General features: G+C 36.0%; 1 protein-coding gene across 1 annotated transcript in view; it reads right to left on the bottom strand.

The window, feature by feature from the left end:
* LOC128734046 (rhythmically expressed gene 2 protein) overlaps positions 1-2,632 on the bottom strand; it is a 40,149-nt gene extending 37,517 nt beyond the window's left edge. Inside the window, exons 1-2 of the mRNA XM_053828027.1 lie at positions 2,356-2,632; positions 1,909-2,295 (exon numbers count right to left, since the gene is read on the bottom strand). Of these exons, the coding sequence (XP_053684002.1) occupies positions 1,909-2,066 (158 nt within the window). The 5' untranslated portion in view covers positions 2,067-2,295; positions 2,356-2,632. The remainder of the gene's footprint in view (positions 1-1,908; positions 2,296-2,355) is intronic.
* Between the last annotated feature and the right edge of the window lie 12,828 nt (positions 2,633-15,460).

Below are 15,460 nucleotides of genomic sequence, written 5' to 3'. Positions count from 1 at the left end.
TCAGTAACCATACAGTAAACCAAAAAAGTATTCGGACAGCAGCGCATAAAATTTCCATTTAGTAATTTTGCACAGTATTTTTGCAAAGAATGGTAACACATATTTTTTAAAACAATGTTTAAGTGGTTTAACTAAAGCATATTTAGATGCACAACAAAAATTCGGGGAAAAGCTTTCCGTTTTGAAGATAGGGTTCATATAGTCTGAATTGCTCAAAAATGCAGCCAAAAAAGTATTCGGACAGTTAGATATTAGTTGAAACAAATGTTCTTTCTCGCTCAACTACTGCCTTGTAGGACCATTTACATTCTTTACATTTAGTTCTATCCAAAAATATATATCTTTGCTACCTCGGAGCTTTCCATGCACTGCAACAAGGTATGACATCAACAACCCTTATGCAAGAATAACTAAAAGAGAAGGGTTACAAGAGAAACATCACTCGTCAGCAAGTAAACAAGCAATGCGGTTAGTGTCATACCTTGTTGGGATGCATGGAAAGCTCTGAGATAGCAAAGATATATATTTTTGGATAGAACTAAGTGTAAACTCAATTATCTGAACAATTTTAGGTGAAATTAAAGCAAAATTTTAATTGTGCGGTACATACATATTGTACCGGGATGTTAAATCTAAACATACTGTCGATAATTGTAAGCGGTAGGCCGTAGCGGTGTCCTAGAGCTATCGAAATATCAGTATTCAGTCTAGATTTGAACCCTTTTGAACATCTTTTTAGATAATTTCATTTCTAAGTGAGAAATCATTCGATTTCTTATCACAATGATTTAAACCGAGCTCTTGTAAAAAAATGGTCAGCAATTCACAGAGGGATATTTGAAAAATTGTTAATTTTATCCCAAACAGATTAAAACAGGTCATCAAGAATGTAAATGGTCCTACAAGGTAGTAGTTGAGCGAGAAAGGACATTTGTTTCAACTAATAGCTAACTGTCCGAATACTTTTTTGGCTGCATTTTTGAGCAATTCAAACTATATAAACCCTATCTTCAAAACGGAAAGCTTTTCCCCGAATTTTTGTTGTGCATCTAAATATGCTTTAGTTAAACCACTTAAACATTGTTTTAAAAAATATGTGTTACCATTCTTTGCAAAAATACTGTGCAAAATTACTAAAAGAAAATTTTATGCGCTGCTGTCCGAATACTTTTTTGTTTGACTGTAGATAGGGCACACGCGCCGTTTTTTTTTCGAAACAGGCGTACTGGCCGTGATTGTTATTTACAGTCCATTAAAGTTAACCGAGATAGTCACTAGTATGAAATTGTGTACCTAAAGTAAAAAATAAGATCACTTCTGCAGAAGTCTATAATAATCACTGCACTGTCTATAATAATAACCATCAATATAAATACTTTGGTAATTATGCCATTGCAAATTACTTTTAAAGCTTTTATCACCACTCCCTCTTTCTTTAAATCAGGTGGTGGGGGATGAAAAAATGTTAAACATGAGTATGAAAGTTTGAGTATCAAATAAATTGCTCTATGGCCTAAAGAACTTGAAAAAAAGAGTGTTAATGCTTCCAGCGCAACACAAAAGTAGAAGTTCAAATAATTTGATGATCGAAAAACGGTAAAGTTTCTTCCGATTTTGTATTTTTGGTAGGTTTTTGCATGGAAAGTAATAACGTACATATCTATGAAAAGTAAGAACAAATTTAAAATTAAAAAAAAATCTCAATGTTTTTTCCACTCTCCCCCTTCAGTTGCCCAACATCGGATGAACAAACACTTTAAAAAATATTTGTAATGGCCTTATTAATAATTGCTTGAAAAGTTACTATAAAAACTATGTACATGCAGACATGTCGCGCTATTTCTTTTATGTAATCATTTTTACTTTCAACTAAGAGGCTCGTCTAATGTCAACGCTTGCATTACTTACCAACTCGAGACGTAGTTAGCTACAAGCTGATTTCTGTTGTTGCTAATACCGAACATGGCGCCAAGTTCACCATATTTCTTACCAGGTGCAGAACGAATTTGCAACAACGTATTATGCACATCGAACGTGATTAAACGAAAACGCGACAAGCTACTCATATCTATGGCACTTAAATTTGTTAAAAACGGGACTCCAGTATACGGATACGATCCAAACCTGTTTCTTAGTTGTAGGTAGACACCGGTTTTGTACGGACGAATGCAGAAGCATAAATGTGTAACTTGAGAAACAGATCGCTGAACAGAAGATCAATCGTTATACAGTAAAAGAATTCGACTCAAAAAATCTTATTTTGAGTTTTTCTTATCATCTCTCGTATGTTATTCCCTGATAAGATGGCAATAATATATTCACAGCTGAATGTAGTGGTAGTGAATAAAGCGATACCGGCAAATTATCTCTCGAAAGTAAATATAATAGCAATCCGCACGTACACAGAACTGGCAAATGCGTGGCACTTTCATGGATTCCAAAACTGAACTATTCACAATGCTCCTTCCTTTCCTTTACTGAGGCTAGGGTACTACCTACTAACAACAGACGCACACAACTTAAACAAAATGAATGGAACATTTATTCATAATCTCGTACAAGGTAAAAAATCATGTTTTAAATCTAACAGAGTATTGAAATTTAATGTTTCGCCAGTTTAAAAATGTCACAGCCATTTTGCGGAATACAGTGGATTGTGAGCCGTTTCTGCCTAAGCCTAATAGTATCGCGATCGCGAGCATGTTAACATGACTACTACTAGCGTCGAATTAACATGTCATGTTTCCTACGGGCAATATGATATACATCTCGACTTTTATATTCCATTTCCAACACGATCGAGTCTGATGTTTCTTTAGAATGTTATCATTCATCTGTTCAACACACATACACTTATTTCCTTACGTATTTTGTAGTGCTGTGTTATTTCTGTAACATATAGGGATGCCCACTATACATTATTTCATTTAATTTCAAAACAAACAAATTTTGAATGGCACTGTAAATGATTATTAAAAAGTAACTTGTAACTCATTATTATTTGTTTATTTTTTGACGTAGGACTACGTTTTTGTTTACTATACTGGGACTGGGTAGCACTTTGTGAAAATGAAACTAAAAGTGTAACGTTTGAATGAAAGATTTCAAATGGTAATAACTAGGGTACGGGAGGGTATTTTCAGCAGGTTTCTAAATTCAGCCTATTTTCCTTTTCTTTCGCCAATAAAAATACTTTGCCGACATACAATTTTAAATTGTTATAACTATTTTCTCATGGCTGTAAGTAATCTATTATTTCTCATTAAAAAGAACGTCAAAACCACCTGTTCTTCCACTATAGAACTAGGCCATAGGCCGAAAAAATAGATGCCATCGCTTAATGGGCTGAAAATATCCTCCCGTGTCATACTAAACTACTGAACGAAACTGGACAATTGTCGACCAACATTAGAAAACGGCGGATAAGCCAACTGTCAAACAGAACGAGTGAGAGTTAATTTTCCTATGCTGCTCCAGCAAAAAATAACTCATTCGTTCGGTTTGACAGTTGGGTTATCCGCCCATTTCAAATGTTGGTCGACAATTTATATGCCGTTGGATAGATAAAATGCCCAGCAATTTTATGGAGGGGGTAAAAGAGCAACTTTATGGAAGGCGTAAGAGGAGGGGCTCCCGTACAATTGAAACAGAAATTCCCTCAAAACTCGAGAGCTAATCTAGCAAATGGAACCAAAAATTGGCATGTGGGGGTTTTAGAAGGCAGGATGTTTATGGTGTACTGATACCCCTTCCCCTTCTAATAGGGGGGGGGGGGGGGCTCCCATACAAATGAAATTCAAATTTCCTCATAACTCTAGAACTAGTCAAGCAAATGGAACCAAATTTGGCACGTGGATGTTTTTGGAGCTAAGATTTTTTTCTATGCTGTAGTGATACCCCCTCTCCTTCTAAGAGAAGGGGGGCTCCCATACAAATGAAATACAAATTTCTACATAGCTCGAGAACTAATTAAGCAAACGGTACCAAATTTGGCATGTGGGACGAGGGGCAAGATACTTCATAATATTATCAATTCTAGATAGAATAAACAAAAGGGCGAATGTCGCAAATGTAAACAAAACGAGTGAGAGTTACTTTTTGCTGGACCAGCATAGGAAAATCAACCCTCACTCGGTTTGTTTACGCTTGCGACATTCGCCCTTTTGTTAATTCTATCTTCAATTAATATATTATGCCCTATTAAAGCCCTATAAATTGATAACTTTATAGGGCTTTAGGTTATATTTTTGGTGGGAACGGTATTGCGGAGTTTCCACCTATTTAGAGTCCCACGCGAAAATTATTAGCGTGGTTATTTTCTGCGTTTAGCTGCACACATGTTTGCAATTTAGCAAGTTGAACCATCAGTTTTTCATTATTGCCTCCCCACTGCACCCCTCCTTGCTTAAAATTTTTTTAATGTATTTAGTAAGTACAGGATAATTATTATTAAAAAATGAATTTGCGTACGACTCATAAAATTGCTGCCAGGTGCAATAAATATATTAAGATTGAAAAAATATTTCCATAGGGAAAAGTTATATATTTTAAACAGTGCCTTGCCCCTCGGTTTTAACCCTGGCTTTAACCATGCGAATTGCTGATATACCGCAGTCTGGTATTAGCGATGCCGAGCTGCAGCCAATATGGGGTTATGCCACAGAGAACAGACTACCAGGTAATTGACAAAAAGTGTGTAAAAGGTTTTTATGTAATCTACGAGTAATCCTTCACTAGAGCACCCCTCGAGCAGTAAGTGGCAAACTAAATCTTGATGTCGCTGCCGTCGCTGCTATGTAACTACAGCACAAAGAAATATTGATAAAGGTACATGGATATTTTTTGATGCGTTTGGCAAACTATTTCTGGAGGGCGCTACCGACAAATTTTACACACAAAAAATCGATTACCTTCTTCGAGCCTGTTAATCTGTTCTCTGTGGTTATGCGTTAATGCTTGTGGTTACTTGTCCTTAAAGAGCGCAAGAGATCGAAACATTTTGACAGATTTTCACCCACACGTACATACGGGCATTTCTATGAGTGTGCAAAGTAAACAAACTTGTGTTTCGTATAGGCAGGGAAGACTAAGTATTGTAATCTACCTAAAATGTTAAAACTTAAACTATTGATTCATATGTTGTTATTGCGACATTTGCCCATATTTAGACTACCCCGATTTACACGATTATCACAGTCGAATCTCGCACACGATTTCGCTCAAAGAAAATGAAGTGAAAAAGAAAGGGGAAGAAAGTCAAACTCATTAGTAGATCAAACTAAAAGCCACTCTAGTGTCAGATTAACAGTGCAAAATGCGGTACGTTGCATTAAATAATTATCACAGTAGTCTAAATAGGCATAAAAGGGGCAATAATATGAATTATATACCTTCAATACATCATATACAGTGAACCCCCGTTCGTTTGAACGATTCCTCATGCAAACTAACGGGGTTGGTTTTTAATTTGAACAACTGGTAACCCTAAATATGCTGGAACTTGTGTGAACTGGCTGCCCTGTTCTTTGTTATTGTTTTGGTGGTTTGATTCAGTTGGTAGTTGAAAGCAGCGAATATTTCATTCTCCGATTGGATTTCTACACTAATCGTTGGGAAAACGCAATGTGAAACAGATTAAACACGCTAGATCAGTACAAACAAACGTGTTTATGTGCATTGTCTGCATAAGCAAAAGATGTCATATTGAGAATGACATTTGAACCAGTTTTAATTTGCACGTCGTGCAAACCAACGGGGTTCAAATTAAAAAGTGTTCAGATTAAAAACGGTCAAACGAACGGGAGTCCACGGTAATGCTTTAAAACATTCAATTGGCTTGTTCAATTTGCAAAATATGCGTCGTATTTCGCGAAGTTCCACGGAACATACTTCGCGATTCACGCAACTTACTGCTGATTATTTGTCGACCAACATTTGAAAGGGGCGGATAAGCCAACTGTCAAACAGACCGAGCGAGTTATTTTTTGCTGGAGCAGCATAGGAAAATGAACTCTCACTCTTTCTGTTTGACAGTTGGCTTATCCGCCCCTTTCAAATGTTGGTCGACATTTGAAGATTGATCCAATTCTGACTGGTTGCAAAAACTGTTTAAATAAAATAAACAAAAAAAAGTGTTGCCGTCTAGGTAATTTTTCTCTTTCCGCGTCTGTAGATTATCTACCGTATGTACGTAGAATCATTTCCGGAGTGATTCGCGATTGGGGCTCAACTACAAATTGTAAACAAATCGTTTTATCACACTATCAGCCTTAAAAAGACTGATAATATCCTTGGCAAGAATCCTTTCTTCTGTTCTAATTGTTAGAATTATTTAAAACAAGTTTTTAGTAATGGACGATAGAAGTGTTTAATCAAAACAAAAGACAGTTTGCAGTTTAGCCCCTCGCATTGTTATGAAGTGACAGGCTTATTTGCAAATCGTTTTGTAAACAGGCGATAGTAAAGAGCGAAACTGCGTTGTTTCAAAACGCAGGCGCATTGTAAACAGGCGAAACTAAATAAAAAAATCAGAATGGTTGTGTACAAGACACGACCGCATATATAGGTGACGCAGGACTACGTAAGTCTCTTTGTAGTGATAGTAGCATGTATTCATGCTTGTAATCTTTCGATTCTTCATGTATACATGCTATATGCAACATATAAACATGCTACATGCGTTGTATGTAACATTTATCAAAGTAGTAACATTGCATACGTTCAATTCTCAAAAGACACATTCCAGCGTGACGAGACACCATGAGCAACCGTGTTTTCGAAGCAAATTTGTTCATATTTTACCAACAGTCTGACGAATATCTTTCAAAACAGGTGTTTTGAGATGCTATTTAGTAGTACTTTCTCAATACGAGGGCGAAATATTTATCATAATAAGCATCATTGAATAGTGGCGGAATACTTTTCGTTACGGGACACCATCGCAGAAAATGCGTATACTGAACATGATTCAAACATTTGCAAAATTCTGCTCTCTTTCAAGTTTTTCAAAGTCGACGTGTTCCGAAAATTTTTAGCTGAAGGCAGCCTGAAACTCAAAATGTAAAAGTATGTTCAGGTTTTTGGTTTAGTTTTTAAGATATAATAAAAATCATTTCGTTACGGGACACCATGCGCTGTTGGGCAAACGGTATTCTGCAAATGGTGTCCCGTAACGAAAAAAGTAAACTGCATTATATGGTTTATTTTCTCTAGATTTCTGTTCAGGCCGTCATATTTTTTATATCTGGTCTATATTCACTATATTTTGTAACAATAGTGTACTGATTTGGTGTGTTATAGTCTGGTAATAAGACATACGTAACGAAGTAAGGTAAAGTTTACTTCCAGGTAAAGAGAAATACCCATGTGAGAACTATACTGAAGTATTATAATGAAATGCTTGCCTAATCTTAGGGTTTGGACACATTAGTAATTAAAATGTAGGGGCTGTGCATTAATTATGTAACGAGTTTTCCCCATTGTTGACTAATCGCCCCCTCCCCCTATGTAAGGTTTTGCATGATTTTGGCCAAAATAACAAAATTCAAAAATTTTATTTGAAAAAATTTAAAACGGCAAATAAGGTTCGTCTTGATGCGAAAGGTATGCTTTATTTGCGCTGCACGCCAAAATGGTATTAAATAGCAAATATTTGAAAATTAGGTATTTTGTTTTTCTTCAGACGTATCAGTTGACGTATCATAACGCATAAATTTAAAAGTTTTTAAGCAACTCTACTATTTCATGCAACATTAACAACTCATGTTGCAAACTATAACTATAACATAAGTTGCTATAAAAGACTAATTTTGCCTATTCTTTAAAATAACTTTGTTGAACTTGCAAATTATTCTACAGTCATAAAACAGTTATATAAAATATAAAAAAATAAATGAAAAGGGTCATGAAAACTTTCAAAAAAGAAACGCTAAAAAAAGTAGCTCAAAATGATGCCGTTCGAAGTACGACACTTACTATGCATCTTGCAAGCTAAAAAATGTTCTCTGGGCTAGGCTGTCTTGCTAGTGTGCTAAAAAAGCTGACTAAACAACTTTCAGAAACGGAATTCCAAATTTTTAGTCTATTCAAGTATTTTAATGATAAAGTATTGAAGTAAGTCGAAATCGGCGTTAAGTATAAATGTCTTTAAGACTTAACCCTTCTTCTTTATCGAGAGACTTTCTTTCTTTTTCATTAACTTTTTTTTGTTTTCGGGTACAGTGGGTTGTTAGCCTCAGGTCCCTATCTCACTGACGTGGCTGCCACCTTAAGGTGGGAGGAAGCCACTCTGTCCCCTTCACTGTTAGCCTACAGTAACCGAGGTTGCGTACCCCAGCCGGCAACACGTGGACGTAGGGGTAGAAGTTAGTAAACAGAGGTTATGGAATGCACATGTTCACCCTTTGCCTGGAGCCACCCTTTGTCGAGAGACTCTGCAGCTAGTTATTAGAGTACAAAACAATTAGGTTGATTTGTCTATTTTGGATAGGCTTTACGCGTACTTTATTTTGGTTACTTCTATTTGATTTTGCCGTAAATGTCCCAAATAACGTACGCGCAACGTCTGCCCTAAATAGATAAATCACTCTACGAGGCTTGTACAATGATCCTACTGACTTTGGCAGCACCATCCAGTCGAGATTCGAACATACGACGACTGGTATCAACCTCGTTAGGTATTACTCATCAGGCATCACACCTTTTTTGCGGTGTCCACCTTTCATATAATGTGTCCGTTTTTCTGTACAATGTCTAAAAATATGATTACTAGGTAATGTTTTTGATGTTAAAGTATAAGTTTTGAACAAAATTTAGTAGTAGTATGGCTGTATCAAACAGAGATACTTGTGTAGATATTGAATTTTAATCTTGAGGTGCCCGTCTTTACCGCACATTCCCTAATATTACAATATATTATTATATTGTAATCATGTTTATACATACTTATACAGTGGACCCCCGTTCGTTTGAACGATTCCTCATGCAAACTAACGGGGTTAGTTTTTAATTTGAACAACTGGTAACCCTAAATATGCTGGAACTTGTATGAACTGGCTGCCCTGCTCTTTGTTATTGTTTTGGTGGTTTGATTCAGTTGGCAGTTGCAAGCAGCGAATATTTCATTCTCCGATCGGATTTCTACCATAATCGTTGGGAAAACGCAATGTGAAACAGTTTAAACACGGTAGATCAGCACAAACAAATCGTGTTTATGTGCATTGTCTGCATAAGCAAATGTTGTCATATTGAGAATGACGTTTGAACTATTTTTAATTTGCACGTCGTGCAAACCAACGGGGTTCAAATTAAAAAGTGTTCAGATTAAAAACGGTCAAACGAACGGGGGTCCACGGTAGTAAATACATATTTACTTGCATTCGGTCATCAAAATAATAGATTTGTTATCGTCGATAAAGATTAGTTGAAACATGATGTGATAAGTGCTTTTTCATTCAATTACTTTTTGCGTTAAACAAAACGTTACGGGACACCATTTTGAAGCACCTATTTTATTTTACATAGAAATGCTTATCAAAAGTCAAGCACAGCGCGATTTTGCTTGTACATATATGATTAAAGAAAATCCATAGTTTCAAAAAATTCGGATTTAAATTCTCTGGTATATGGAAATAAATGCAAAATTTTCGTTACGGGACACCATTATAAAAGTACCTGTTTTTAAAGGCCGCTTATCTAAAAAATGCTTTCATTTTTCAAAAAACTCTGTATGAACAAAATGTTACCCTAGTAATGAAACATGTTTTGACGATATACAGTTTTAAATTATTTTGGCTTAAAACTATTGACAGAGAATTAATTGCAGCCTTGCCTAAATGATGAAAAAATCTATATTGTTAACCTCCCAGTTGCAAGGTGCATTTTAGCATGAATTGTTAATAAATATGACAATTCAGGATTTTTGTAAGCTTTATAGTATGTTTGAACCTACTACATACAAATATTTTTAAAATTACTACTTTCAAAATTTGCTCTCATGGGATAGATGCGCTTGGAATGTGTCAAAAGATTGTGCATTTGAAAACCACTTAACAAAATCAAGAACACAAACTATTGCTTTCCTGCTACCTTACTAAAATTAAAGATTGTTTTTATTACCCATGGTTCCCCACGTTGAAGGGATTTTACCAATTCAATCCTATTTTATCAACAGCACATCTTTTCACTACACTTCTAATGGAACGGCAAGCATGCGTATTCATACAGAGTCGTATTGTAACCGAACACTACAGCTGTAGCACATTTTTCCAACACAGATATCAAATTCGCCTAGGTTTAATCGTCTCGCAGTAAAGAATTTGCAATCTGTTGGGACAACGAACTTGTGTCATTTTTTCTGGCATACTTCCCTAACACAGACATCAAATTGGACTAGGTTTAATCGCGTTCGTAAGAAATTTGTTGGCACGAGGGGGCTTTAACACTCTTTCTGGCGTACTTCCCAAGCAAGGACATCAAAATGGTCTAGGTTTAACCGCGGTGATAAGAAATCTTGTTGAAATGAGGAAACTTGGTCACTTGTTTTGGCTTACTTCCCAAGCACAGATATCAAATTGGTATAGGTTTAGATCATCGTGAAGAATCTTCCAACCAATCACGAAGCGAGAGTTCTGGTAAAACATAGGTTCATTATTTTCAATTTTTCAATAGTTCAACATCAAGAATCCATACTTCTCTTCATTTGGGTCAATTCTTAGAAGATTTTCCGATCGATTGGTGTAAGAATATTGAAAATCGATCGGAAAACCGCTGAGCTATTAGCGCTCAAAACCTTTCATTTTTCGTGACGCTCGCATTTTTCGATTTTTTGGAATGACACCCTATCTCAAAACTTGCCGTAAGACGTAGTCCTACGTCAAAATCAAAACAAGGCGAAACAGGGCTGGGCGAATCTCGTCAAAATGCTTTGAGGCTCATTCCAAGGGGTTCAACTATAAAACTTAGATTTTGAGCGAGGGGCCAGACACTGTTGAAAATATATTACTTTTCCCTATGGAAATATTTTTTCAACCTTAATATACTTACCTTTCCCACCCATAATATAACCTAAAGCCCTATAAAGTTATACATTTATAGGGCTTTAATAGGGCCAAATATATTTAATATATGATAATATTGAGAAGTGTCTTGCCCCTCGATTTTGAGCATGAATGCACACATTTTTTGCAGTATTGTTGTGAAATTATAAGATTGATTTATTCTACACCAATTTATGTCTTTAAACTGGATTTTTGTAACTTTTATTTAAATTAAGATGTAAAAATGTACTGGCAAATTATCACAGTGATATTTCTCATTGTTCACACTTTGTTAGTTGCGCCCTTATTGCGAATCACTCCGGATTTAAGAATGCAGGCCAGATGACAGTCGTCCAGACTTTACACTTATACGGCTTTAGATGACAATCGTCCAAACTTTACTTTTATAGGGCTTTACGTTTGACAGTCCGATTGGAAAAGGAATTCTCGCGTCACTTTTGATTTCGTCCAATGTAACAATTCCACCATATTGAGAAAAACGAGATCGAAGTTCTTCGAATTGAACTTTAAATTGTTTCAAAATGAAATAATTTTCAGTCATTCACGCAACGTGGTTGATGAATAATAACATTCAATATTTAACGGAGATTTTAAAAATCTAATTAAAACTAAGCAGTTTTGGTTTATTATGGAAAAAGTTACATTGGACTGTTTACCATCTCATGCTGTACTTTGGACGGTTTTATTTTTCCAGGCTCTTGCACATAAATTAAGCGAGATCACCGTAAAATACGTGCGTTGCCGTGCTACGCTATTTTCGAGGTTATTTTTCAATATTAGACCGCTTGTTTCACTTAAAATGCATAAATAATGCAAAAAAAAACTTTCACTTGCTAAACGTCCAATGTACAGATTGGGTTTGTTTTGATTTTTTTTTGCACTTTGGACATCAGATGAGAACGACCGAAGTAACAGTCAGTCATTCGTAATTCGAATGTGCACATTGGACATTTTGATAATGCTAATTTTTTCACCTCAAAATAATTCTATTTGGGCAGGTGTTTTTGTATAACATAGAGTTTAAAAAGAGCAATAATTTGTTGTGATAAACCGGATTTGTTTACAATTGTTACATTGGACGAAATGAAAAGTGACGCGAGAATTATCATCAGAGATGCCAGAAGTGAAGACATCTCGCGTCACTTTTGATTTCGTCCAATGTATTGTCAATTGCAAGGAAAATTGTACCATCCAAAGTGCGATATCGCTCATAAGTGCTATTTTGCATTAAATCGTTTCGGTATCTTCGGCGCACTTTTTCGTTATCTTCCGAGCAATAAGTGCGCCGAAGATACCGAAACGATTTAATGCAAAATAGCACTTTTATAAGCGATATCGCACTTTGGATGGTACAATTTTCCTTGCAATTGACAATAACAATTCCACCATATTGAGAAAAACGAGATCGAAGTTCTTCGAATTGAACTTTAAATTGTTTCAAAATGAAATAATTTTCAGTCATTCACTCAACGTGGTTGATGAATAATAACATTCAATATTTAACGGAGATTTTAAAAATCTAATTAAAACTAAGCAGTTTTGGTTTATTATGGAAAAAGTTACATTGGACTGTTTACCATCTCATGCTGTACTTTGGACGGTTTTATTTTTCCAGGCTCTTGCACATAAATTAAGCGAGATCACCGTAAAATACGTGCGTTGCCGTGCTACGCTATTTTCGAGGTTATTTTTCAATATTAGACCGCTTGTTTCACTTAAAATGCATAAATAATGCGAAAAAAAACTTTCACTTGCTAAACGTCCAATGTACAGATTGGGTTTGTTTTGATTTTTTTTGCACTTTGGACATCAGATGAGAACGACCGAAGTAACAGTCAGTCATTCGTAATTCGAATGTGCACATTGGACATTTTGATAATGCTAATTTTTTCACCTCAAAATAATTCTATTTGGGCAGGTGTTTTTGTATAACATAGAGTTTAAAAAGAGCAATAATTTGTTGTGATAAACCGGATTTGTTTACAATTGTTACATTGGACGAAATGAAAAGTGACGCGAGACATATCTTCATTTTAAAGACATGTTTGTTACAAAAAAGTGAAATGAAGATAGAATTAACAAAAGGGCGAATGTCGCAAGCGTAAACAAACCGAGTGAGGGTTGTTTTTCCTATGCTGGCCCAGCAAAACATAACTCTCACTCGTTTTGTTTACATTTGCGACATTCGCCCTTTTGTTAATTCTATCTAGAAATGTCTTCGCTTGAAGACATGTCTTTACCATGCAATTTAAATGGGCGGAAAGCCGAAGGAAGACAAATGGCTTTAGTTTTCATAAGGTCGCATAATCAACTCTTTTGCATGCATTATGCGACTTTTTGAAAACTAATGCCAGAAATGAAGACATTTTTCCGATTTTTCCTTGATTCGTGAAGACTTTTCAAAAAATCACCTGGCATCCTCAATAATCACGGTCCTACTGATTTCATGACAGTTAGACATTCTTGGATTGGTAACGAAACAACAAACAAAACGGTCACAAGTGTAAACTTAGGCAAATAATTCGGACCAAGATTATACAGTAACTAATATTTGTGGAGACGGTGAGAAAGTAGATCTACAGTGACAAAGGAAAAAAAAACAAAAATTGTTAGCTGGAAACAGGAGGATGAGTGCAAGTGGCGGTGCCCCAGATGGGGCACCGATGGATACAAGAAATGGCGCTAACGATACGAGACAATTAGAAGAAAAACAAAATGGCGGTAGAGAAGAGAGAGTGAAGCCGACAGGAAATCCGCATTATCAACCGAAGATCTTTGAAAATTTTACATATAAATCAAGTGATGAAGGCCCTTACAAAGTTATAGTCACAAAAAACATACAGGAAAACGATAAATACAACGGAATTAACAAATTGGCAGTAGGTTTAATGCTCAAACAAAACGGATTTACAAACGCAGTTTTAGATATCAAAAAGACTGGAAAAGCAAAAGTATTGGTATACCTTATTGATTGGCAAGAGGCCAACAGATTAACAAAATGCCAGAATTTAGCTCTCAAACGCATTCATTCCCAAAGGATTTGAAACTGTAAAAGGCGTTATAAATGGAGTACCGGAGGATATTTCAGTGGAAGAACTGCGCTATGATCTGGAAACAGATATAGAAGTAACAGAAATATTCCGAATGAAAAAATGGATCAACACTGAGAAAGAAAGAACTCAGGTACCAAGCAATAAGGTCGGCATAGTATTCCGTAGCAACAAGCTTCCTACAAAAGTGAAGCTGTTCGCAGTTAACATGAGAATAGCCCCCTACATCACTAAAACGGTGATGTGTAATCAGTGCCTAAGATACGGTCATATAGCAGCCGACTGTAAGGGAAAGAAAAGATGCATTAACTGTGGTGAAGAGCCCGATGGGGAACAATGCAGAAACGAAACGAAGTGCGCGAACTGTAAAGGGTCACATACAGCCAACGATAGAGATTGTCCGACAAGAGCAAAACAAACAGAAATAAAAACGCTAATGGCGAGAAAAAATATGACGTATTACGAAGCACAGCAAGAAACGAAAATATCGACGAGAAACGGATACAGCATCCTGGCAAACGGTGACGAATATGTCACTATAAGGGAGAGCTACCTTGAAGCGGTAAACAAAGAAAAACAGAAACAACAATGGAACAACCGAAACAGCGAAACAGGAACGCGAAGAAAAACAGATAATAGAAAGCAAAATCAAACACAAATAGATCACGCGAACCAATCAACCAAAACTCAATAAAAAACACAACTCGAAAAAACGGAGAGTAAGAATGATCCCGGCAAAGGGCCAGCAAGGAAGCGGAAAGCTGAAGTAGAAGAGGAACAGGAAACAATTACGTTAAAACAACACTTAGATTTGAGGCAAAAATGGAATGACAAAATAAACGAACTGGCAATACAGACAGAATCATACAAACAGACAACACAGGTTATATTTAATGAGCTCGCAAAAGCCCTAAACTTAAACAATAACTCAGGTTATAACAGTTTAATTGTGTCACTGAAGAACATGGCTATTTCACTTGGATATATTCCGCAGGACAATATGGACACTGCGGCAAATGATGAGCACATTCAAAATACTCCAAAATAACATCCAGAGCCTAGGGAAAAATAAAATGGAACTGTCAAATGAACTGGACGCAAATAAATACGACGCTGCGATACTGTCAGAGATTTGGACCGATATGGACAAAATGAAAACGCTTAATATAAGTGGGTACCACAAAATTTTAAAACCTAGAATATCAGAATTTGGAGGTGGAGTAGGAATCTACCTGAGAGAGGTATATAACTACCAAATGTTAAACATCTCAACCACAAATAATTTCGAAGTAACCGGAATAAGGGTAAGTGCCTTGAACTTACATATTGTATTCTTATATTTAAACCCTAGGA

This window comes from Sabethes cyaneus, chromosome 2 (assembly GCF_943734655.1).
Source record: "Sabethes cyaneus chromosome 2, idSabCyanKW18_F2, whole genome shotgun sequence".
In the NCBI taxonomy this organism is placed as follows: Eukaryota; Metazoa; Arthropoda; class Insecta; order Diptera; family Culicidae; genus Sabethes; species Sabethes cyaneus.
This window is presented reverse-complemented; position numbering and strand designations above follow the sequence as displayed.